General features: G+C 29.9%; 1 protein-coding gene across 1 annotated transcript in view; it reads right to left on the reverse strand.

Annotated features, from left to right (window-relative positions):
* LOC135135999 (trafficking protein particle complex subunit 10) overlaps positions 1–25,458 on the reverse strand; it is a 39,303-nt gene that overhangs the window by 5,301 nt on the left and 8,544 nt on the right. The window contains exons 7-12 of the mRNA XM_064065104.1: positions 22,883–23,068; positions 22,044–22,787; positions 21,680–21,940; positions 12,048–12,431; positions 11,828–11,989; positions 11,455–11,773 (exon numbers count right to left, since the gene is read on the reverse strand). Coding sequence (XP_063921174.1) covers positions 11,455–11,773; positions 11,828–11,989; positions 12,048–12,431; positions 21,680–21,940; positions 22,044–22,787; positions 22,883–23,068 — 2,056 coding nt within the window. The remainder of the gene's footprint in view (positions 1–11,454; positions 11,774–11,827; positions 11,990–12,047; positions 12,432–21,679; positions 21,941–22,043; positions 22,788–22,882; positions 23,069–25,458) is intronic.

A 25,458-nucleotide genomic window follows, 5' to 3' on the forward strand; every position in this document is an offset into this window, starting at 1 on the left:
TGTAACAACACTTTGAATTCTCCACAGGAAATTGTAAACGCGTTTGCTCGTCAATTTGCTTCCGTGTTCAGTCATGATGAAAACCATATATGTGATCAGTTCTGTGATAATGTAAACTCTGTTTGTAATTTCTGTGATAATAGGTGCTGCCCATGTTTACGTATTAAATCTGGCTGTGAATATTTCCCTGTTTTACATATGTTCAAGATTGATCACTGTGATATATTAAGAGCAGTGAAAAAAATTAAGTGCAATGGTGTCTCCGGTCCTGATGGTGTTCCTGCATATATTGTGGTTGATTGTATTAATTGTTTTCTGTTTCCCATCTGTCATCTTTTTAATTTAATTTTAAAAACTACATCGTATCCTATTGTCTGGAAAAACTGAAAAATTTGTCCTATCTTTAAATCTGGCGGTAAAAGTGACATAAAAAAATTATAGACCTGTTGCAAGGATTCTATTAAACATATTTTAGATGAAGTTGAGGAACGCGTATCCATGTTATTTGAAAATTTACGTGATGATCTAAAATCATCTATTACGACGTCTGTTAGACAAGAATTTGATGGTTTTAAGCCTGTGGTAGATACTATTTTTAAAACCAACTTAGGGTCAATTTCTACTAACCAAACACCTGCTTGTACACCCTCTGAAACTGATAAACCGTATCTGCCCAAGACCCACCTATTTAATCGACGTAAAATTATTTTACTGGCTGATGGTAAGGGACGTAATTGTGTCAAATTACTCAACGAATATCTATGACGCAATGAATACGACGTTTCTTCCATAATCAAGCCCAATGCATCTTTTGAAAAGATAGTTGCCGATAATATTTCGACGGTTCACTGTCAAGACTTCGTTATGATATTTGGCGGAGATGTAGAAGTATCGAGTGGCAAAATACTGAATCATAATATTTTCAACGACTTAGCTTCTGGCAAATTTAAAAATATTAAGATTATTCTTATTGGTTATCCATTTTCGCCAGATCGTCCCGTCTTAAACAAATTTGCATATGAGATTAATTGTCAATTACATAAAATGGCAACATCCAATACGCATAATAATATATTTTTCCTTGATGCAAATAAATTTATATTTAGACAGTTTCAATCTCATATTTCCATCAATGACGCTACTAGGAGAACTATAATATTTTCTCTTGTTAATTACTTGTCTCGAGGCAATGTTGATGCCCTAAATACTGCACCTATTTCTCCGATAAAATGCCAACATTATACTTCAGCTCCTAGAAATGAAATATTTACCACTTCAATCAATAATTCAACTTCTATGCACGGTAAACCTCAGTTTTTTCGAGTTGGTTCGTCTGCGTTCCCAAATTTTAAATAAAAATAACTTAGTTTCACGTCTAACGGCATCCAATTCTCTAATTCAAAACACTTCACTTAATAGTACTTTCATCACTACGACTCTGAGCTTTTTGTATCAGAATGTTAGAGGCTTAAACTCCAAATTTGACTCATTTTCTAACAACTTATTATCTTGTGTTGACGAGGTCGACGTTTTAATTCTTACTGAAACATGGTTGCATGAGGACGTGGCAAATTCAGAACTATTTCCTGACAACTATTGCATCTTTCGCTGTGATCGAAAGTATAAACATCTGGGTGTTGTCAGAGGTGGCGGAGTTTTGATTGCCATCAATAACAAGTTTTCGTGTTGTACAGTTGACGTTTCCAATATTACCAACGCTATTCCATCCATCGACTTTGAGGGAATTGAAATCTTTCTCTCCAATTACTTGCATTTTTTTATCTTTACTGTTTATATCCCTCCATCTGTATCTTTTACTGATTATGTGGATTTCTTTGATCTCGTTAGCAGTCTTGATCAAATCCATAACAATCTTGTTCTCTTCGTAGGTGATTTTAATACTCCTAAGTTTGGATCCGAATTAAACAATAACTTCAGTCACTGCCTTAATAACTTTGTATCATTTTGCGCCTTCTCCCAGTATAATCATATTCTGAATAACTAAGACAGTTTGCTTGACCTTATATTTTCTACGTTTCCCTGCACCGTTTTGAGATCTGATTTTTTTCTGGTACCAGAAGATCCACTTCATCCTACATTGTTATTCCATATTGATTTGGTGCCTTGCAAGAAAAGTAGCAATTTCTGTTTTAACTCTGATGACGCTGGTTTTAATTTTAGAAAAGCTGATTTTTCTTGCCTTTATGACTTATTATTAAATTATGACTGGTCCAATATATACAATTTTAGCAATGTCGATGACGCCTGTGAACACATGTACACTGTCTTATATTCTCTATTTGATTTGTGCGTGCCCAAAGTTGGCTCTTCCAAGAAAACACGACGCATATACCCTCCTTGGTTCCACAAAGAAATTATAAAATGCCTTCGACTCAAATCGGTCATGCGTACAAAATATGTGAAGACTCATAAACTGTACTTTCATGACCACTTTCGGAAACTTAGATCTGATGCTAAGAAACTCATCACTAACGCATATACCGAATACCTATTGCAGATGGAAAAGAACATTACCCTGGATCCAAAAAAGTTTTGGTCCTTTGTCCGCTCAAAGAGAGGTGTTACGCGTATTCCCGGTACAATGTTTTACAACGATGAATGCAACTCTGATCCTAATATTATTGTCAACTCCTTTGCTGATTACTTCAAAAGTGTTTTTATTGACTCTTCACCTCTCACAGACGATGTTATTTTCACGAAGGTTAACAACACAGTATCGGTTACATATATATCTGAAGATGAAATTATTGGAGAATTGAAGCGTATGAAGAACTCTATGACTTCTGGACCTGACAGCATCCCAAGTTTTTTATTAAAAGATTGTGCCCATGTTCTCTCTAAACCGCTTTCACATATCTTTAATATTATGTTGAAGTCATCTACATTTCCTAATATCTGGAAATTGGCACAAATCTGTCCGGTACTAAAGAAAGGGGATCCCTCCCAAGTCACAAACTATAGGTCCATATCCATCTTATGCAATTTTTCCAAAGTATTTGAGAGCATCTTGTATGCTCGTATTTATACTTCTGTTAAAAATTATATTTCTGAATATCAGCATGAGTTTATGCAAGGAAAATCCACCATTACTAATCTAGCATGTTTCTCCCAGTTCGCTTCTAATGCGCTAGATAGAAATAGTCAAGTTGATGTTATATATACGGATTTTCAGAGGGCCTTCGATCAAATTGATCACTACGTCCTGCTTAAGAAACTTGAAACCTTTGGTTTCTCTAACTCTCTTCTTGCTCTTCTGAAATCTTATCTTCTCAATAGGCGTCAACAAGTTGTACATCGTAAATTTAAATCTATAGTTTTTGTCTCAACATCAGGTGTCCCCCAAGGATCCAACCTTGGACCTCTTTTATTTCTAATGTATATCAATGATATTACTGACGCGCTGGAACACTGTAATAAATTGCTCTTCGCTGACGATTTAAAGATCTTCATGGAAATCGTGTCAATTGCTGACTGTGTCACATTACAAAATTGTCTCAATGTTCTATCCAAGTGGTGTAGTTCTAATCGTCTTCGCCTAAATTTATCTAAATGCAGTATTGCATCCTTTACAAAAAAACTCAATTACAATATATACCCATATTCAATTGAAGGAACAGTATTGCACCGCAATTTCAATTTCAAAGATCTAGGTATCCTGTTTGATGCTCAACTTATGTTTAAAGAGCATATATTTAATGCTATCAATAAGGCATTCAAAATCTACGGTTTTATATATAGAAACTGTCGAAATTTTACCAATTTGACCATTTTGAATACCCTGTTTTGCTCATTGGTGCGACCTCACCTTGAATATGGTGCGTTGATCTGGTACCCCGTCTATAGAACATATAATATGTCCATTGAAAAAGTGCAACGACGTTTTTTAAAATTTCTCGCCTTCAGAATGGACGGTGCTTATCCTGTACGTGGCATCGATTACAATATTCTCTTGAATAGATTTCAATTTTCTTCTCTAGAAACTCGAAGAATGTTTTGCGTTTCCTATATAAGTTAGCTGATGGTAAAATTGATTGCCCCTTTATCTTGGGTTCCCTTCGGTTTAATGTTCCTCTTCCTGGACTGCGTTGTTCAAGGTCTCTTACAGCCGTACCAATGTAGCAGTCAAAGCTCCAGTAGCAGTACTGATGTCCACATACAACGTTCTTTGTCAAGATTGTGATTTACACCATGACTCAATAAATTCAATTTTAAATCATGCTCGTGCCGCTTTGTGTTGTGTTGTGGAATCGTGAAACGTTCTATTGTCTCTATTATGTATAGCCTGTCATTTTATTGTGTTATTGTATTTTATATTGTACACTTTGATCTCTGTAACTGGGTTTTTACCTGTAGAATGATCAATAAAGATTAAAGATTAAAGGTTATCCAATTTTGCTAAGCTTTTTGAGTGCATATTATCAGAAGTTTTATATTCGCGTGTAGTCAATTTTATAAACAAAGAACAGCATGGTTTTGTAAAGGGAAAGTCAACGGCAACCAATCTATTTGAATTTACACAATTCGCTTCGCAGGCTCTTGATGAAAGAAAACAAGTTGACGTTGTATACACAGACCTGACTAAGGCTTTCGATAAAGTGCATCATTGTATTTTACTTAACAAATTACAAAACTTTGGTCTCTCTTGTAGTTTAGTTCAACTATTAAAATCAGTTATAATGTGCAGGCGCCAATATGTGGAATATAGCAGTTATCAATCAGAAGAATTTTCTTGTAATAGTGGAGTCGTCCAAGGTTCCAATCTTGGACCACTTCTTTTTATTATATTTTTTAATGACGTTTGTGAATACATAAACTGTAAGTTTTATGTATACGCCGATGATCTAAAAATTGTCAATATTATAAACTCATACTCTGACTGTTTGCATCTTCAACACAGTATTGATTTGTTTGCAGGATATTGTAGCAGGAACTTTCTTCGCATTAATACAGCAAAATGTAAAGTAATGTCAATCAGTAGGAAAAATGTTAATGTGGGTTTCTTTTACAATATTCTTGGTAATGTACTTGAGCGTTGTGAGCAGTTCTTGGAGTTATAGTAGATAATAAACTTTCTTTCATACCGCACATTATAACTACATTATACAGAAGGGACTGAAGTTGCTAGGGTTCATTATTAGAAATACCTCTGGCATGAGGAATAATTTTCCAATTAAATTGTTATTTTATACCTTGGTTAGGTCCAAACTGGAATATTGTTGTTGTGTATGGTGTCCTTGGCAAATAACATATATTGATTACTTAGAGAATGTTTTACGAAAATTTTGTAAATATTTATTTTATAAGACGTACGGACACTATCCAACACCACACTATGAGCAGAAAGCATTGTTACATCTAATAAATGAAAACTCTCTTTCAAGCAGAAGATATGTAGCGTGTCTAACGTTTCTACAAAAAATAATATTTGGTACAATTAAAAATGCTGAACTTCTTGGTGAAATAAAAATAAATGTAAACAGAATTTATTAGTAGACACGCATTCACATTTTCTTATAAAATTCCTAACACATTTCATCACTACAACTCGCCTCTTCTAAACTGTTTCAAATTGTATAACTGTGTTAGTGATAAATTTGATTTTTTTTTTTTGATAATGTCTGTAACCGTAAATTTAAAAATATTCTTCTTACGCACTACAATCAGTAATAGCAATTATTATACAGTATTTGATTATGTGAATCTTTATTGTTTATTTATTTTTTTTTGTTCTAATTGTAACAGCATACCTTATTATTAATTTTTTTCCTTTATTATTACTATTATTATTAAGTTCGCATATACATACATATTTGTATTTTTGTTCCCATAAGGACGTTAAATGTCTGTGGGAAAATAAACTACCATTATTATTATTATTAAAATTTTTTTTTTCACATTTTATGATCTAAGTACAATTATATCGATAACTCGTTACTGAAAATGTATTGATTTTTTTTGAATAATTTGTGTCAAAAAAAGATTATTAGTGGTTTTATGGTTTACTTACATAATTTACTTATTTACAATGAATGTTTTTAATGCATGGCACAAGTTCTTGATATTGTTTATTGTTATTTCAAATAATAATCGCGTTTTCTTTAGTTTTAACCATATATTTATTTTAACGTCTTCAATAGCACTAACAAGTATATAAAACAACAAGTAATAATTTGTTTGTATTTTTTATTCATTATAATAATCCCATTTATTTATCAGAAACTTCAAAACGAAATAAAATCTAATTGGCAATTTTGTTGTAAATTATCTTAATGCTTACAGTAAGTACATTACATCAGTATCTAGTAAAATTTTATTAATATTTCAAAGTTAACCATGAAGGTTGGATACAAAACCATAAATCACAAATTCAATGCAACCCTGAATGTTTCTAGCCCACTATACACTGACGCTCCTTTTATTGGCGTCATTATCCCCCTGCATTGTCCGACAATCCCTCAAAGTAGCGGTAGTAAAATTTTACGAGGTACTGATAAAGTGTAGAAACTGAACTATGAGATTCTTACAAATTTTGTTCGTCACCCTCTGTCGAGTGGTAGATTGAACAACAACTACGTTGCCGTTATGGGGGTTGCACACGCGTGCGATTGGGACACAGTATAGACATCAATCAGTAGGGACAACTCGTGTCGGCGCCTTTGATCTTTCTGACCCGAATTTTAAGCCGTCGTCGGTAGTCGTTGCCCAAAATATTTCTAGATGTCGCCACCCAATTGAAAAAGGATCACAAACGCTTCATTTTAAAATTGATTCGTGTACACAATTTACTACACTTTGTGCAAATGAATTTTTGCAAAAGACTTAAAAATAGTGTAATAACAATAACATTTTGTAACTAGTTGATTTTAGAAACCACACAGTCTATTATAATAAATAATTAATTAAGCGCCCTATAACAGAGATGCCGTGTTGAAATTTAGATGTGGCCCGCTTCTCTGATTACGATTTTACGTTTCATTAATTTCTTTTTCATGATGGCTGTAAATGGTTGTAAAATTCAACGTTATTAGAAAACGCTAATATATGTACATTTAATTTTTTAACAAAAAAAATTAAACAGTAAACAATAGTTCTATGAAAACGTGAACAACGCTTTTTAAAATGTCTCTGTGAAAATTACACTTAACTGCAATAATTACACCGGAAGATCAGCCTTAAATCATCAAAACCAATGCAACTAAACTGCCAAATTTCAAATATTTCACATTAAAGTCACTAGACAACCAAAGTACCGCAGTTCAATGTCCCAATGCGTAAGAAAGAGAAGTTGCGTTGCGCGCCCTCATACGGTCACAAGACAAATGACCACCCATGCAACCGGGCAGAGATATGTAAAAGACAGATGTGGTTATAGCTTTCCCGATCCCTAGATCAACATCTATGATCTAAGAGTAGCAATACTTTGTGTCGCCTATCCTTTTCTATATATCAGCACCAGTACTATGGATTGCCAAGTGTAGGCTACATCGATCACTCTCTAAAAGGTGGTTGTCTTGTTATTGGCCCGTTCTGATGGCGGCAATTATAGATAATCATAACCACCCACAGTTTGAGTGGTCTGACAGGGACCGGCACAAACACAAGAACGGCATCAACGACAAACGTTGCGCCAACTGATTGGTTGCGCCCTACAGAGCGAGACCTTCAGATATCGGGTTACCATTATACGTGCTAGAGAAAAAGAGGGAGATATAAACGTACAGTGACATCTTGGCCCTAAACGTATGTCCACGAGAACATTAAATATCTGTATATAGTCTTTTACATATCTCTGAAAACGGGTCAGTAAAAATAGCGAGTTGTCCCTACTGATTGATATCTATACTGTGGCTAGGGCCCTAATCGTGCACATAGGCAACCCCCATAATAGCAACAAAACGATACTTAAATCTACCACTCGATAGAGGGCGACGAAGAAAATTGTGAAAATCTCATAGTAAGTATTAAGATAATGAGCCTATTACAACTTTGCCGTTATTTCTAGTCAATTAAATTTTATTTCGTTTAGAAGTTCCTGAAAAATAAATGGGATTTATTATAATGAATATATAACATACAAATTATTACTTATTTTAAATACTTGTTAAAAGTAAATGTAAGTAACACATTCGATTTTTTTTACGCATTGGTGGGCTCGTTTTTGTTACTGATAAATACAAAGCAAAATGAATTTAAATGCGTTTTCTCAAAATTTACAATATTTTTTTAGGAGCCAATACTTGCCACGATAAGTCGATTTTAGCAAATGATATATCCTTTACCCTTCATTTTATTAGAGGGTATGTCATTTGGCAAAATCACTCTTATTTTAGCAGGCACTAGCCCCGCTCACCCGCCCTCTATTTTCTTAGAGGGATCTCATTTGCCACAATCAGTCTTATCTTAGCAAGTACTAGCCCCATCCACTAGCTAGTAGCTGCCAAGATAAGACTGATTTTGGCAAATGACATATCTACGAAGAAAATAAAGAGTGGGTGGGTGGTTGGGGCCCCTGCCTGCTAAGAAAATACTGATTTTGGCAAATGAGATATTCTCGAAGAAAATACAGGGTGGGTGGGTGGAGCTAATACTTGGCCAGATAAGACTGATTTTGGCAAATGATATAGGTATCCTCTATGCTTCATTTTATTAGGGGGTACGTCATTTCCAACATCAGTCTTATCTTAGCAGGCACTACCCCCGCCCACCCGCCCTCTATTTTCTTAGAGGGATCTCATTTGCGAAAATTAGCCTTATCTTAGTAAGTACCAGACCCTTCCACTCACCCTTCATTTTCTTAGAGACTAATAAGCCATTTGCCCACTTCAGGCTTATCTTAGCAAGAACTAACCCCGCCCACCCGCCCTCTCTTCTTAGAGTGATCTCATTTGCCAAAATCAGTCTTATCTTAGAAGTACCAGACCCTTCCACTCACCCTTCATTTTCTTAGAGACTAAATCATTTGCCAACTTCAGTCTTATCTTAGCAGGCACTAGCTCCACCCACTAGCTAGTAGCTGCCAAGATAACACTGATTTTGGCAAATGGCATACCCTCTAAGAAAAGAGAGGGGGTGGGGGGCGGAGCTAGTAGCTGCTAAGATAATACTGATTTTTGCCAATGACATATACTCTAAGAAACGAGAAGGTGGGTGGGTGGGGCTACTGCCTGTTAAGACAGATTTTGGCAAATGACATATACTCGAAGAAAATAAAGGATGGGTGGGCGGGACTAATACTTGCCATGATAGATATACACTATAAGCAAAACATATATATGCATTAATGTCTAAAAAAACGGGGAAAATATGCCGCATAAAGTCGAAAATAAGTCTTTTTTTTTCACATTTTATGATGCAAGTACAATTATATCGATAACTCGTCACTGAAAATGTATTGATTTTTTTTTAATAATTTGTGTTAAAAAAGACAAGTTCTTGATATTATTTATTTTTATTTCAAATAATAATCGTGTTTTCTTTAGTTTTAACCATACATTTATTTTAACGTCTTCAATAGCACTAACAAGCTAGTATTTAAAACAACAAGTGATAATTTGTTTGTATTTTTTATTCATTATAATAATCCCACTTATTTATCAGAAACTTCAAAACGAAATAAAATCTAATTGACTAGAAATAACGGCAAAGTTGTGTTAGATTCTTACAAAATTTGTTCGTCGCCCTCTTTTGCGTGGTAGATTAAACAACAACATTGGTGGCGTTATGGGGGTTGCCTATGCGCGCCATTAGGGTCCAAACAATAGGATGGGTCTGTATGTATTTAATCAATGTACAGGATGACTCAAAAAAATTAATGAATCAGTCAATTTGAAAAAAAAAAAAAAATCCAAGAAGAACTAACACAAAACAACCAAATTTTACAATAACGGTTATAAAAATAAAGTAAGCACATCTTTTTAATTGAACTGGTAAAAACGTCAATGTTTTAAAATTCCTCAAACACAAAGTTCAATTTTTACGTTGTTATTGGACAATTCCACCGTTACTTAGGCTAAAATCGTACGGGACTCTGCAAAGTTTTTTTATTTTAAACTGTCCTCATAAGTGCTTTTACACTTTCATTTTTTAACCTAATCGTAGAGATTTGTTTTCTCTTTTTTCTTAATAATTTGATATTACTAAAGTCATATTTAGTTTAGTCAAAATTTAATTAAAAGTTTGCGTTAATTACGCGAAACCTTTGAACCTGCCTTTTCTGGAATTGATAAATATTCTCCATTTTCTATGGTGCGAATTATCATACAAAAACAGTTTTATTGATAAAAAATTTAATTTTCGGGTTTTCAAAAACCGAGAAGAAGTTTAATTTTGATTATGTTTGAAAAGAGAAAAAATTGCGTTACTTACACGATGTCATCGTTTCTTACTCGAACTTGTGAATATTAGCTGTCACGGAAGTAAGAAAAATTGCAAATCCGTGTTTTAAACAAAGGAAAAAGTTGGTCGAAGGTTGTTTGGACAGAAATTGCCTCGCCCATGAAGTACAATGAAACATTTCCAGCATTTTCGAAAATTATAAAATTTGATTTTGCAAATTTTATTTTTTTGTGAAAACCTTTATAAGTTGAAATAAACAAATGTATGTAATGTTAAAGTAAAAGGATCAAGTGCTAAAAGAAAAAATATTCAAACTTACCGAATTTACAATTTATTTACTTGCTGACATTATTATCATTTGAAATTTCCATTTGTTTGTTTTCATTTTGGTTTTTCTCGCTTTTCTCCTTTTTATTTTCATGGCATTTTAACTTTTTTTGGCGCAATGTCTTTTTTCTTTGTGGAGCTTATGTTCGCCTTATATTCCTGCTGATATTTTCGGTTGGTTGATTTTAGGTATTCTGAGTCTCTTTAATTTTTGTCGGTGTTTTCTTACTCTTTCAATATATGTTAAAGACATTTTGATTAACACAGCAAAATCAAATTATTGGTAGATTGACGGCTGTCAAGACTAATTATTTAATTTCTAAGCTAAGCGACCAAAAGAAAATTATCCTGTTTCGCGTAAGTAACGATGCGATTTTTAATAATAATCACAAGGCAATTTCAATAAAAGTACAATGAAAATAGAGAGCGAGAACGAGAAAAAGAGATAATGCAACCTGATTTGCAATTATTTTTAATATTTCCGAATAACATGAAAATTAGTCCTTTATCGTTACTTGCACGAATTATCACATATATTAGAAGAAAGAGATGAACAATTTTATTATTCCTCAATAACAAGAATTTTTTACTGCGGGTGTTATGGTACTGTAAAAGCAAATATATGCCAGTAAAATTTAAAGTTTTTAGAAGTACTAATTGTAAGATTTAGATTAATTTAACAATTTTCAAAAAAAATGTGCTGAGGTTGACATTTTCGTGGAATTGCCCTATTTGAATTAAGTACCAAAATGTAGCTAGCCTAAGACTTACCGGAAGTTTCCGCCGGAATGTACTTTGATATTCGTACTAGTGGCAAAGGTAGAAAGCCACTGGTCAAAGGCATCACATCTAACACCACCGTTTGGGGTTCGGAATCCGAGTCGAAAGAGACAACTCCAGCTGTTCTGCCACAAACAGCCCACACACTTTGTTCCGCCAGAACTTCGTACATCACCGATTTGGGAACATTATTTTGTTCAAGTGAGTGACCAACACTAGTTATTTTTAAGTGAAGATGACACAGAGCACCATCTCGACAAAACTCGCTACCTTTAGTTGGTTCTACGCTTGCTTCTAAAATATATAGAGTCTAAAAAGAAAAACGACTTAGTTTGAACTCGAATTAAACATCGTCGTAACTTACCTGATATTCATTAATATCAAAATAGTATTTGTACAATTTACTACCATCAATACCATCAAAACTGTAGACTAATGAGAATTCGCCTTTAATCGTTGATGCTTGCGCACTTGGTGTTGCGAGGAGTTCCCACATGTACGAAAAGCTCGAACCATGAGGAATTATCTGATAGAATGGTTAAATATCAAAATTTTTAATACACCGTATTTTTGTAATAACTTACTTGACTAGAATTAGAATTTCGATCTACAATTTTACAAAATTCGCCCACTATAAGTTGTGGTTTTTCTACGTATATATCTTTGTCGCACTGGCTTGTCACATTAATTTGAAGAAACTTCCTATGGTGTACTGTATGTAAACGCCACGTTGTTGTTAAAGGAGGTGTGAAGCTCAATTTAACCACAATAGGCTTGTTAGTCCAAGGACAGCTAATGGATACTTGATGATCTTTTGTTAGCAGATCGGCTAGTACACGGAGAGGTATTCTAGTACTAGTAAATGGTGCCCTTTCCCCAAGTTCGATTTCTAACATGGTTGTTAATGGTTCAACAGGTTTTGTTTGGAACGTTAACCCTCGAGACGATGTCAGTTTGATTTTAGAATTCTATAAAACGAAATAGTACGTGTTTACATAAAAAAAAATATTTAAAAATCTACTAGAAAAAAATCATTTAGATTTGAACGAACCGCGAGTTGTTTACAGCGTCACGCTTACTTAACCTATCTATGTAGTATCTATGTAAAATCGACCTGAATCATCATAGATCAAAAAATATTATTTTACAAAAAAAGTCTAGTGGTTGCAGGCACAACATTAAGAATTCGGAAAGAATTTAAAGAGAATGAAATTCTAACCATAAACCTGGGAAAAACAAAGTTCCAAAACATCTCGGTTCCAATAAAAAATTACTGAATATGTTTAGTAGTAGTAGTTGCTTATAGATAAAATTTTAAGGTTTAAATCATAAACACCTTCCTACTTCACCTGTGACACTAATCTAGAGTATGATTCACAACTCTTTTAGCATAGTTTTCGAAAATCATGGTAAATGAGGTTGTGTGTAGATCCAGGGTTCTTATGATCTTCTCCATGTTTTGAACATTGTCCAAATGATTAATTTCCGCACCCGTGCCGACCAAACACAACAAAGTACATCGGCGCTAAATTCAAACTGGCCCAAAGTCGAATATTATTGCTTTCATCTGTGTGGTTTGAGCATTTTTTTTTTTAATTTTTTCTTGTCGATTTTTCAGTTTCTCGATTTTTATTTCGTCAGTTTTGTCAGGTTTCAATGTTATAATTTTTAGATTTGACAGTTTTTTGTTTTGTCGATTTTTTCAACATTTCGGTACTTTAATTTTTTTTTATTGTTCAATGTTTCGTTTTTTCAATTTGTCGATTTTTCTATTTCTAGAAAATTTTGTTTTCCGTATTTTTCTATTTCTGGATTTTTAATTAATCAGTTTTTCGATTTTACAGTTTTTTTTTTCAATTTTTTAAATTTTCAGTTGTTTTTTCAATTATCGAAGTTTTCAGTTTCTCAAGTATTTTAAATTTTCAGTTTTTTCATTTTTAAGGTTACAATTTTTCCTTTTCCAATTGTTGACCTCTTAATTATTCTATTTTGAGTTTCTTTATTTTTGCAGTTCTTCGATTTCTCAATTTTTAAATTGTTCGGTTTTTCAATGTTCCTTTTTCGATTTTCCAGTTTTTAATTTTTTGATTTTTAAAATTTCACTTTTAATACGTTTGTCCTTTTGTTGAAAAATTAAAAAAATTAATTTGCAGATATTTTAATTCTGCGATTTTCCATCATTTTACAATTTTTCGTTTTTTCGATTTTTCAATTTCTCAATTTTTAAGGTTTCAGTGTTACAAATTTTCGATTTTACGTTTTTATTTTTTTTTCAAATTTACAATTTTGTAATTGTTTCATTTTTAAATATCCAAATTTTTAATTTTTCACTTTTTTCAATTATTATTACGATTTTTTTTCAAGTGTACAATTCTTGGCTTTTCAATTACCCGATTTTTCAGTTTCTGTATTCTTTGAAATCTTTGATTTCTCGGTTTTAAAATTTTCGGTTTTTCAGTGTTTCGTTTTTTCGATGTTACAATTTTTTTTATTTTTCCATGTTTCGTTTTTACAATTTCTTAATTTTTTAGTTTTCCGGTTTTCATTTTAAAATTTTTGAATTTTGAAGTTATTTTTTTTATTTCTGATTGTTTAATTTTTTTCAATTTTTCACTTTCTCGATTTTTAATTAATCAGGGTTTTCAGATTTCAATATTACAATATTTCGATTTTTCATTTGTTTTTTCAATTATCCCACTGTTCAACTTCTCAATTTTTTCATTTTTCGAATTATCAATTTTTAAATTTTTCGATATTTCAAGTTTCATTTTTCAGTTTTTAAGTCTCATTTTTTCGATTTTTTTTATTTTTTCAATTCATCGTTTTCTCAATTTTTGATTTTTTAATTCAATTCAAAATTTGGGTTTGAATAAATTTGTGTTTTTGTTGAACAATTAAAAAATGACAAATCGAGAAATTCAAAAAATAAAAATCGAGAATTTGAAAAATTTTACATCGAAAAATTTCAGAATTGTTTCTTTTTGTCGATTTTTCAATTTCTCGATTTTTAATTAATCAGGGTTTTAAGGTTTCAATATTACAATTTTTCGATATTTCATTTTAAAATCTTTGGATTTTGAAATTAAAAATTTTTGTATTTTTGATTATTTGATTTATAGAAATTTTTGTTTTTCGTTTTTTCAATTTTCCACTTGCTCGATTTTTAATTAATCAGGGTTTTTAGGTTTCTATATTACAATTTTTCGATTTTTCAATTTTAAAATTTTTCGATATTTCAATTTGATCATTTTTAGACGTTTCAAGTTACAATTTTCTGATTTTTAAATTTTTCAAAATTTCCGTTTGAATAAATAAATCGAGAGTTTGAAAAATTTTATACCAAAAAATTGCAGAACTGCTTCGTTTTGTCGATTTTTAATTTCTCGATTTTTAATTAATCAGGGTTTTGAGGTTTCAATAATACAATTTTTCAATTATCCAATTCAATTTCACAATTTTTTCGTTTTTCGATTTTTCAATTTTTCGATATTTCATTTTAAAATCTTTGGATTTTGAAATTAAAATTTTTTGTATTTTTGATTATTTAATTTATAGAAATTTATGTTTTTCGTTGTTTCAATTTTCCACTTGCTCGATTTTTAATTAATCAGGGTTTTTAGGTTTCTATATTACAATTTTTCGATTTTTCAATTTTAAAATTTTTCGATATTTCAATTTGATCATTTTTAGACGTTTCAAGTTACAATTTTCTGATTTTTAAATTTTTCAAAATTTCCGTTTGAATCAATTTGTCCTTTTGTTGAACAATTAAAAAATGAAAAATCGGATTACAAATTGAGAATTTTAAAAATTTTATATCGAAAAACTGCAAAATTGTTTTTTTCTTGATTTTTTCAATTTCTCGATTTTAAATAATTTTGTTTTTGATGTTTCAGTGTTACAATTTTTCGGTTTTTCAAAAGTTCAGTTTGAATAAATTTGTCCTTTGTTAAAAAATAAAAAATCGAGAGTTTGAAAAAATTTATACCGAAAAATTGCAGAACTGCTTCGTTTTGTCGATTTTTGAATTAATCAGGGTTTTGATGTTTCAATATTACAATTTTTCAATTATCCAATTCAATTTCTCAATTTTTTAATTTTTCGATTGTTCAATTTTTCGATATTTCATTTTAAAATCTTTGGATTTTTTTATTAAAAATTTTTGTATTTTTGATTATTTAATTTATAGAAATTTTGTTTTTCGTTTTTCCAATTTTCCACTTTCTCGATTTTTAATTAATCAGGGTTTTTAGGTTTCTATATTACAATTTTTCGATTTTTCAATTATCCACTTGTATTTCATTTTTAGATTTTTCAATTTTAAAATTTTTCGATATTTCAATTTGTTCATTTTTAGACGTTTCAAATTACAATTTTCTGATTTTTAAATTTTTCAAAATTTCCGTTTGAATAAATTTGTCCTTTTGTTGAACAATTAGAAAATGAAAAATCGAATTACAAATTGAGAATTTGAAAAATTTTATATCGAAAAACTGCAAAATTGTTTTTTTTTTCTTGATTTTTTCAATTTCTCGATTTTTAATTATTTTGTTTTTGATGTTTCAGTGTTAAAATTTTTCGGTTTTTCAAAAGTTGTTTGAAAAAATGTGTCCTTTGTTGAACAATTAAAAAATAAAAAATCGAGAAAATGAAAAATTCAAAATCGAGAATTTGAAAAATTTTATACCAAAAAATTGCAGAATTGCTTCGTTTTGTCGATCTTTTAATTTCTCGATTTTTAATTGATCAGGGTTGTGAGGTTTCAATATTACAATTTTTCAATTATCCAATTCAATTTCTCAATTTTTTCGTTTTTCGATTTTTCAATTTTTCGATATTTCATTTTAAAATCTTTGGATTTTGAAATTAAAAATTTTTGTATTTTTGATTATTTAATGTATAGAAATTTTTGTTTTTCGTTTTTTCAATTTTCCACTTTCTGGATTTTTATTTCGTCAGTTTTTCTAGGTTTCATGTTATAATTTTTAGATTTGACAGTTTTTCGTTTTTCGTTTTTTCAATTTTCCACTTTCTGGATTTTTATTTCGTCAGTTTTTCTAGGTTTCATGTTATAATTTTTAGATTTGACAGTTTTTCGTTTTTTCGATTTTACCATTTTGAGATTTTTTTTTTGATTTTTCAATTGCTGATTTTTTATTTTCGCTATTTTTTCAACATTTTGTCTTTTCAATTTTTTTATTGTTCAATGTTTCATTTTTTTCAATTTTTTCAATTATCGAAGTTTTCAGTTTCTCAAGTTTTAAGATTGCAATTTTTAAATATTTCGGTATTTCAAGCTTCGTTTTTTCTATTTTTGATTTTCAATTTCGCATTTGTTCGATTTTTCTGTTTTTTAAATTTTCAGTTTTTTCATTTTTAAGGTTACAATTTTTCCTTTTTCAATTGTTGACCTCTTAATTATTCGATTTTTCAATGTTTCTTTTTCGATTTTTCAGTTTTTAATTTTTTGATTTTTCAGTTATTCAGTTTTACAATTTTCCGATTTTTTGATTTTTTAAAATTTCACTTTTAATAAGTTCGTCCTTTTGTTGAAAAATTAAAAAATGAAAAATTGAGAAAATGGAAAATTAAAAATAAAGTACTTTAAACTATGTAATTTAATTCCAAGTTGTTTTGTTTCTTCGATTTTTTATTTTCTCAATTCGAGATTTTTAACTTTTTGGTTTTTTCAATTGTTAATTTTTCGATGTTTCATTTTTCAGTAAAATTTTCAATTTGACGTTTTTATTTTTTTTTTCAAATTTACAATTTTTTAATTGTTTCATTTTTAAATTTCCCGATTTTTAATTTTTCACTTTTTTCAAATAATTATTAATAGGATTTTTTTCAAGTGTACAATTCTGGGCTTTTCAATTACCCGATTTTTCAGTGTTTCGTTTTTTCGATGTTACAATTTTTTAATTTTTCCATGTTTCGTTTTTACAATATTTTAATTTTTTAGTTTTCCGGTTTCCATTTTAAAATGTTTCAATTTTGATTTTTTTTTTGTATTTTTGATTGTTTAATTTTTCTTTAATTAATTCTTATTTTCAATTTTTCACTTTCTCGAATTTTAATTAATCAGGGTTTTCGGGTTTCAATATTACAATATTTCGATTTTTCAATTGTTTTTTCAATTATCCCATTGTTCAATTTCTCAATTTTTTCATTTTTCAGTTTTTAAGTCTCATTTTTTCGTGTTTTTTCAAGTTTTCTTTATTTTTTCAATTCTTCGATATCTCAATTTTTTGATATTTCAATTCAATTCAAAATTTCGGTTTGAATAAATTTGTCCTTTTGTTGAACAATTAAAAAATGACAAATCGAGAAATTGAAGAAATAAAAATCGAGAATTTGAAAAATTTTACATCGAAAAATTTCAGAATTGCTTCTTTTTGTCGATTTTTCAATTTCTCGATTTTTAATTATTTTGTTTTTGATGTTTCAGTGTTACAATTTTTCGGTTTTTCAAAAGTTCAGTTTGAATAAATTTGTCCTTTGAACAATTAAAAAATAAAAAATCGAGGAAATGAAAAACTAAAAATCGAGAAATTGAAAAATTTTATACCGAAAAATTGCAGAATTGCTTCGTTTTGTCGATTTTTCGATTTCTCGATTTTTAATTAATCAGGGTTTTGAGGTTTCAATATTACAATTTTTCAATTATCCAATTCAATTTCTCAATTTTTTCGTTTTTCGATTTTTCAATTTTTCGATTATTTCATTTTAAAATCTTTGGATTTTGAAATTAAATTTTTTTTGTATTTTTGATTATTTAATTTTTAGAAATTTTTGTTTTTCGTTTTTTCAATTTTCCACTTTCTCGATTTTTAATTAATCAGGGTTTTTAGGTTTCTATATTACAATTTTTCGATTTTTCAATTATCCACTTGTTTAATTTCTCATTTTTTCATTTTTAGATGTTTCAATGTTACAATTTTCTGATTTTTAAATTTTTCAAAATTTCCGTTTGAATAAATTTGTCCTTTTGTTGAGCAACTAAAAAATGAAAAATCGAATTACAAATTGATAATTTGAAAAATGTTATATGGAAAAACTGCAAAATTGTTTTTTTCCTTGATTTTTTCAATTTCTCGATTTTTAATTATTTTGTTTTTGATGTTTCAGTGTTAAAATTTTTCGGTTTTTCAAAAGTTCAGTTTGGATAAATTTGTCCTTTGTTGAACAATTAAAAAATAAAAAATCGAGAAAATGAAAAATTAAAAATCGAGAATTTGAAAAATTTTATACCGAAAAATTGCAGAATTGCTTCGTTGTTGTCGATTTTTTTACTTTCTTGATTTTTAATTAATCAGGGTTGTGAGGTTTCAATATTACAATTTTTCAATTATCCAATTCAATTTCTCAATTTTTTCGTTTTTCGATTTTTCAATTTTTCGATATTTCATTTTAAAATCTTTGGATTTTGAAATTAAAAATTTTTGTGTTTTTGATTATTTAATTTATAGAAATTTTTGTTTTCCGTTTTTTCAATTTTCCACGTTCTCGATTTCTAATTAATCAGGGTTTTTAGGTTTCTATATTACAATTTTTCAATTTTTCAATTATCCACTTGTTTAATTTCTAATTTTTTCATTTTTCAAAATTTCCCTTTGAATAAATTTGTCCTTTTGTTGAACAACTAAAAAATGAAAAATCGAATTACAAATTGAGAATTTGAAAAATTTTATATCGAAAAACTGCAAAATGGGTTTTTTTTCTTGATTTTTTCAATTTTTCGATTTTTAATTATTTTGTTGAACAATTAAAAAATAAAAAATCGAGAAAATGAAAAATGAAAAATCGAGAATTTGAAAAATTTTATACCGAAAAATTGCAGAATTGCTTCTTTTGTCGATTTTTTTATTTCTCGATTTTTAATTGATCAGGGTTTTGAGGTTTCAATATTACAATTTTTCAATTATCCAATTCAATTTCTCAATTTTTTCATTTTTCGATTTTTCAATTTTTCGATATGTCATTTTAAAATCTTTGGATTTTGAAATTAAAATTTGTTGTATTTTTGATTATTTAATTTATAGAAATTTTTGTTTTCCGTTTTTTCAATTTCCCACTTTCTCGATTTTTAATTAATCAGGGTTTTTAGGTTTCTATATTACAATTTTTCAATTATCTACTTGTTTAATTTCTCATTTTTTCATTTTTCGATTTTTCAATTTTAAAATTTTTCGATATTTCAATTTGATCATTTTTAGACGTTTCAATGTTACAATTTTACCTGATTTTTAAATTTTTCAAAATTTCCCTTTGAATAAATTTGTCCTTTTGTTGAACAATTAAAAAATGAAAAATCGAATTACAAATTGAGAATTTGAAAAATTTTATATCGAAAAACTGCAAAATTGTTTTTTTTCTTGATTTTTTTCAATTTCTCGATTTTTCATTAATCAGGGTTTTCAGGTTTCAATATTACAATTTTTCGATTTTTCAATTGTTTTTTCAATTATCCACTTGTTCAATTTATCGATTTTTTCATTTTTCGATTTTTCAATTTTTAAATTTTTAAATTTTTCGATATTTCAAGTTTCATTCTTTAGTCTCATTTTTTCGTTTTTTTTTTTCAAGTTTTCTTTATTTTTTCAATTCTTCAAAATTTCGGTTTGAATAAATTTGTCCTTTTGTTGAACAATTAAAAAATGACAAATCGAGAAATTGAAGAAATAAAAATCGAGAATTTGAAAAATTTTACATCGAAAAATTTCAGAATTGTTTCTTTTAGTCGATTTTTGAATTTCTCGATTTTTAATTGTTTTATTTTTTGATGTTTCAGTGTTACAATTTTCCGGTTTTTCAAAAGTTCAGTTTGAATAAATTTGTCCTTTGTTGAACAATTAAAAAATGAAAAATCGAGAATTTGAAAAATTTTATATCGAAAAATTGCAGAACTGTCAGGATTTTGAGGTTTCAATATTACAATTTTTCAATTATCCAATTCAATTTCTCAATTTTGTTCGTTTTTAGATTTTTCAATTTTTCGATATTTCATTTTAAAATCTTTGGATTTTGAAATTAAAATTTTTTGTATTTTTGATTATTTAATTTATAGAAATTTTTGTTTTCCGCTTTTTCAATTTTCCACTTTCTCGATTTTTAATTAATCAGGGTTTTTGGGTTTCTATATTACAATTTTTCGATTTTTCAATTTTAAAATTTTTCGATATTTCTAGTTTCATTTTTCAATTTTTGATTCTCATTTTTTTTGGTTTTTTCAATTTTTCTTTATTTCTTCAATTCTTGGACTTCTCAATTTTTAAATTTTTTGATTTTTAATTTGATGATTTTTTGACGTTTCAATGTTACAATTTTCTGATTTTAAAATTTTTCAAAATTTCAGTTTGAATAAATTTGTCCTTTTGATGAACAATTAAAAAATGAAAAATTGAGAAAATAAAGAAGTAAAAATTGAGAATTTGAAAAATTCTATATCAAAAAACTGCAAAATTGTTTCTTTTTGTTGATTTTTTCAATTTCTCGATATTTAATTATTTTATTTTTGATGTTTCAGTGTTACAATTTTTCGGTTTTTCAAAAGTTCAGTTTGAATAAATTTGTCCTTTTGTTGAACAATTAAAAAATGAAAAATCGAGAATTTGAAAAATATTATATGGAAAAATTGCAGAATTGTTGCGTTTTGTCGATTTTTCAACTTCTCGATTTTTAATTGTTGCATTTTTTAATGTTTCAGTGATTCGATTTTGCAAAATTTTATTTTGATTAAAATTGGAAACCAAGAACTTGAAAACTTTAACATTGAAAAATTGCAAAATTGTTTCGTTTTTCGATTTTTTGATGTTTCAATTTTGGGATTTTTTATTTTTTCGTTTTTCTGGATTTTTCATTTAAAAATTTTTGTAGTCTTAATTGTTTCCGGTGGCAAAATCCAGACGCCATCAAGGAATAAATTATATGACGAAAGTTTCGAGTCACTGTTATTTTTAAAACATAACAAAAAGTTGTAATTAATATGATACATATTTTAATATCAGTGAAGTTATTTAATATTTTATCTGCATTTTTTCATAAAATTTTTCAAAAGACGACACAATTGTGACGCATCTCGTTATCACTATCGGCGGCGCATTCAAATTTAAATGATCATTTCCTTAACAAGAGAAAATTACGACAACATAATAACAGATTTAAGTTTTTTTCTACCTGACTAATGAAAATTATCATACAATACAAAAAAACTTACCGGTTCAACTGTATAACTTCCAATGGTTATTATTAAGTTCATAATTTGTTCAAACCCTGACAACAAAGGTGCATCAGTTTTGTGCAACCTCACAACTGGAGCTTCTTCTCTCACTTCAAATGCTAAACGAGGTGTCAAAGGTTGAGAAATAAGGTGCATATTTTTCATGAATAATGCCACTTGCCCCAAAAAATACTTGCCAATGCTATTTGCTTGTCTATTCAGTCTTATGACATTAACTCCAGGTGTTATAACTAGTGGCTGAAATTCACAATTACATATAAATACTGCAATTACAGCGATTTGTAAATACTTTAGTCAAGTTCGTTAAATTTCGCTCTAGAACTTACTAAACTAAACTTACTAAGTTGTGAATCTCGAGACAATAAGTGAAATCGCTCTTCGGCGGCGCTACGACGCTGTCTTTCCGTTTTTGTTCTGGTTGTTTGCAAACAACACTCGCACTCGCCAACTGTTTATCTTGTTTATGATCCAAATGCCGATATATCTGCAGCCGTTGCAACAGAGGATCTCGTGGTTTAAAGTGTTTGCTCGTGAGAGTGCGATTCTTTGAGTATTTTTCGTTCTTCCGACATTCTTTAGTTTCTAGTTCCATCGATATTACGACTCTAGTGCACAGAATCTCACGGGGAAAATTCGACTCGATCACTAGTTCCGAAGTGATCATACCATCCTGTAGAACGACCGCATCGCTTTTTAAAGCGATACTAGAAATTTTTATTATATCATTAAAAGGCACTACCAAAGGTTTGTCCAATAATTGTAAACACTTGGTCATTTCGTCGAAGTAAGCCCACCGAATTAGAGTATCTATTTCTAGAGCTGCGGCTACGTTGGCGCACGTTTTTATGAACTTTTTTGTGTCTTTCGCCTTCTTGTAACATTCTGCTAATTCTATTTGTGTTTGTGCAGAAAGTTCGTGCCATTTATCTTGTTCGAATGTTCTTACGGCATCACTAAGAAACGCCGCAGCCGTTTGAGTTTCGCCGAGAAGAACGTAAAACGAGGCAACTTGGCGACCCACCAATCTTGCCGAACGAAGACGGCCGATGTGTTTGTACGTACACATGGCTAATTCCGCCAATTCCTAAACAAACGATGCAATTTAGTAACATATAGCTAAACCGAATAATTAAAAAAAAAAAATTTTTAATTTTATTGTACGATATAAATAGTGCTTACTAAATATGTTTTGTTGAAAGCTTCCTGAGAACAAAGAGCCTCTTTCAGTTTATCAGTGGGAGAAGGACAATCTGGTGCACCAGGATTATCTCCCATTCCAGCTGACAAACCCACAACGGTATGAAGTTGTTCTGAAGTTGGAGCACCACCGGGCATTAAACCGCATAATTCACCTAGGTCTCGCAACTAAAACAATAATTTTGTCTTTAGGTCATACAGTACACGAAAAGAAAAAGAAAACTCTAAAAACTAAATAACCATCGATTTCCCGCCAGTTTAATTTACTAATTAGAAAAATTAAGAGCTAAATATCGTTCAACGCACGATAAAAAAGTGGTCGAAAGTTGTTGAGAGCTTCTGGTCTGTATGCCGATAATGAATCATCGTCGATGACGTCACCCGGGCAGCGTTCGTAAAAAGACAAGCCTGCAAGCGGAAGTCGCGATGGATTCGAGAAAGACCTCGATGGCGAAACATCGAGAAGGCAATATGGGTTTAAATGGAGGTCACCTTCGGGAACGAGATTATTCAGTCATCAAGTCGAGTCCAGTGAGTGTCGAGAAAATTCAGACAGCAAGAAAAACACCACATTTAAATACTAGATGTAAGGCAGTTTTTTAACAAGCTGTTGATAACCTGACGGAAAAAATTAGCAAAATTGTTTTCGTCATGACTTGAAAGTTAAAAAAACTATGTGGTAAATGAATATTACTATGGAACCACAGGTCGAGCCTCTGGAAATAAATCTTGTAAAATCCAATTTGCACTTCTCAACAGAAGACGATTTCAAGATTTTTTTATTTTTATCATTTGTGTTTAGTTGATTGTCAAAGAGAGCAACTTTAGTCTACAACTTTTTTTTACCTTTTTTCAAATTTCATCCACAAAGAAAACGTTGTAAAACTGAAATTAAGATTGCTCATAGTATATATTTAGCTGGCATTGAAAATGATCTCAAGTCTAATCTCAAAATTTTTTGGAAATTTGTTAGCAAAAAATCTAAACTTAATTATACACCTTCGCCTATGTTATCTCAGGACTTGCATATTTTAAGTGATGATAAAGCCATCTGTGATGCATTTAATGAATACTTCTTTACTGCATTTGATTTCAATAATTTTGTGAAATGTACTTTGCTACCTGATAAGTCTGTTAATGTTGGATCTATTTCTGTTAGTCTTGTTGAAATTGAAAATGCTCTTAGTAAGTTAGACGTTAATAAGGGACCCGGGCCTGATGGACTGCCACCTAAATTTTTAAAAATGTGTCATGAAGCTCTTGTCTTGCCTTTGCAAATTTTATTTAATCTTTCTCTCTCATCAGGAGTATTCCCTGATACAAGGAAACACGCGTTTGTAGTCCCAGTATACAAAAATGGTGCTAGAAATCGTATCAATAATTACCGTCCAATTTCGTTGTTATCTACTATAAGTAAACTGTTTGAATCTATTGTGTTAGAGAAACTATTTCGTTTGTTTAAATCTGTAATTTCTCCATGTCAACATGGGTTCTTTCCAAAGCGCTCTGTAATCACTAATCTATTTCATTATGTAAATTCTATTCTTGAATCCATGGGTAATGGTCTGGAGGTTCATGCCGTCTATAGTGATTTTTGTAAGGCATTTGACAAAGTCAATCATTATATTTTAGTACAAAAATTAGCTGCTTACGGAGTCTTTGACCCTCTCCTTAAATGGTTTGGTAGTTATCTGGATAGTAGAACTCAGCAGGTTAAAATCAAAAGTATCTTATCTGACAGACGATGTGTGCCTTCGGGGGTTCCTCAAGGATCTATTTTGGGACCATTTCTGTTCTGTTTATTTATCAATGATGTTGGAAAGAATTTTAAATGCAATTACAGTTTATTTGCTGACGACTTGAAAATTTTTTTTAATATTAATAGTAACAGTGACTGTGAATTAATGCAAGCAGATCTTAACAGTTTATATCGTTGGTGTGTTGAGAATAGCATGAATTTAAGCTTGGAAAAATGTTATAGTATATGCTTTACTCGGAAAAAAAATAAACCGATTCCTCGTTACTTAATTAACAATACTGTTTTAAAATCTGTGCCCTGTGTTAAGGATCTCGGTATATTTCTTGATAGTCAGCTGAATTTCTCTTTTCATATTGATCATGTTATTAACAAAGCAAGTAAGGTACTGGGATGCATCAAAAGGTATTCAAGAGACTTCCTTGATTATACAACTATTGTTCATTTATATAAAACTTTAGTCGTACCCATTATTGACTATGGATGTATAATTTGGGCTCCACATTACAAAACTCACCTGGAGCGTATTGATTCGATATTAAAAAAATTTTTACATTTTGTCAAGTTTAGATTATCTTCAAATATAAATTGTTCTCTAGAGCTTATGCTGTCTTACCTTCATTTGTCTACCTTTTGTACTAGGAAAACTTATTTTAGTATTTGCTTCATTTATAAACTGCTTAATAACCTTATTGATGTGCCTGATCTACTTAACATGATCAAATTTAGAGTGCCCCAACATCTGACTAGGATTAAGTCTTTATTTTATATTGATTTTGCCGTAACTAATTATGTTAAAGCT

The sequence above is a fragment of the Zophobas morio genome, unplaced genomic scaffold (genome assembly GCF_036711695.1).
Source record: "Zophobas morio isolate AGI-343-1 ecotype UQ-CSIRO unplaced genomic scaffold, CSIRO_AGI_Zmor_V1 ptg000026l, whole genome shotgun sequence".
NCBI classification, from domain to species: domain Eukaryota; kingdom Metazoa; phylum Arthropoda; class Insecta; order Coleoptera; family Tenebrionidae; genus Zophobas; species Zophobas morio.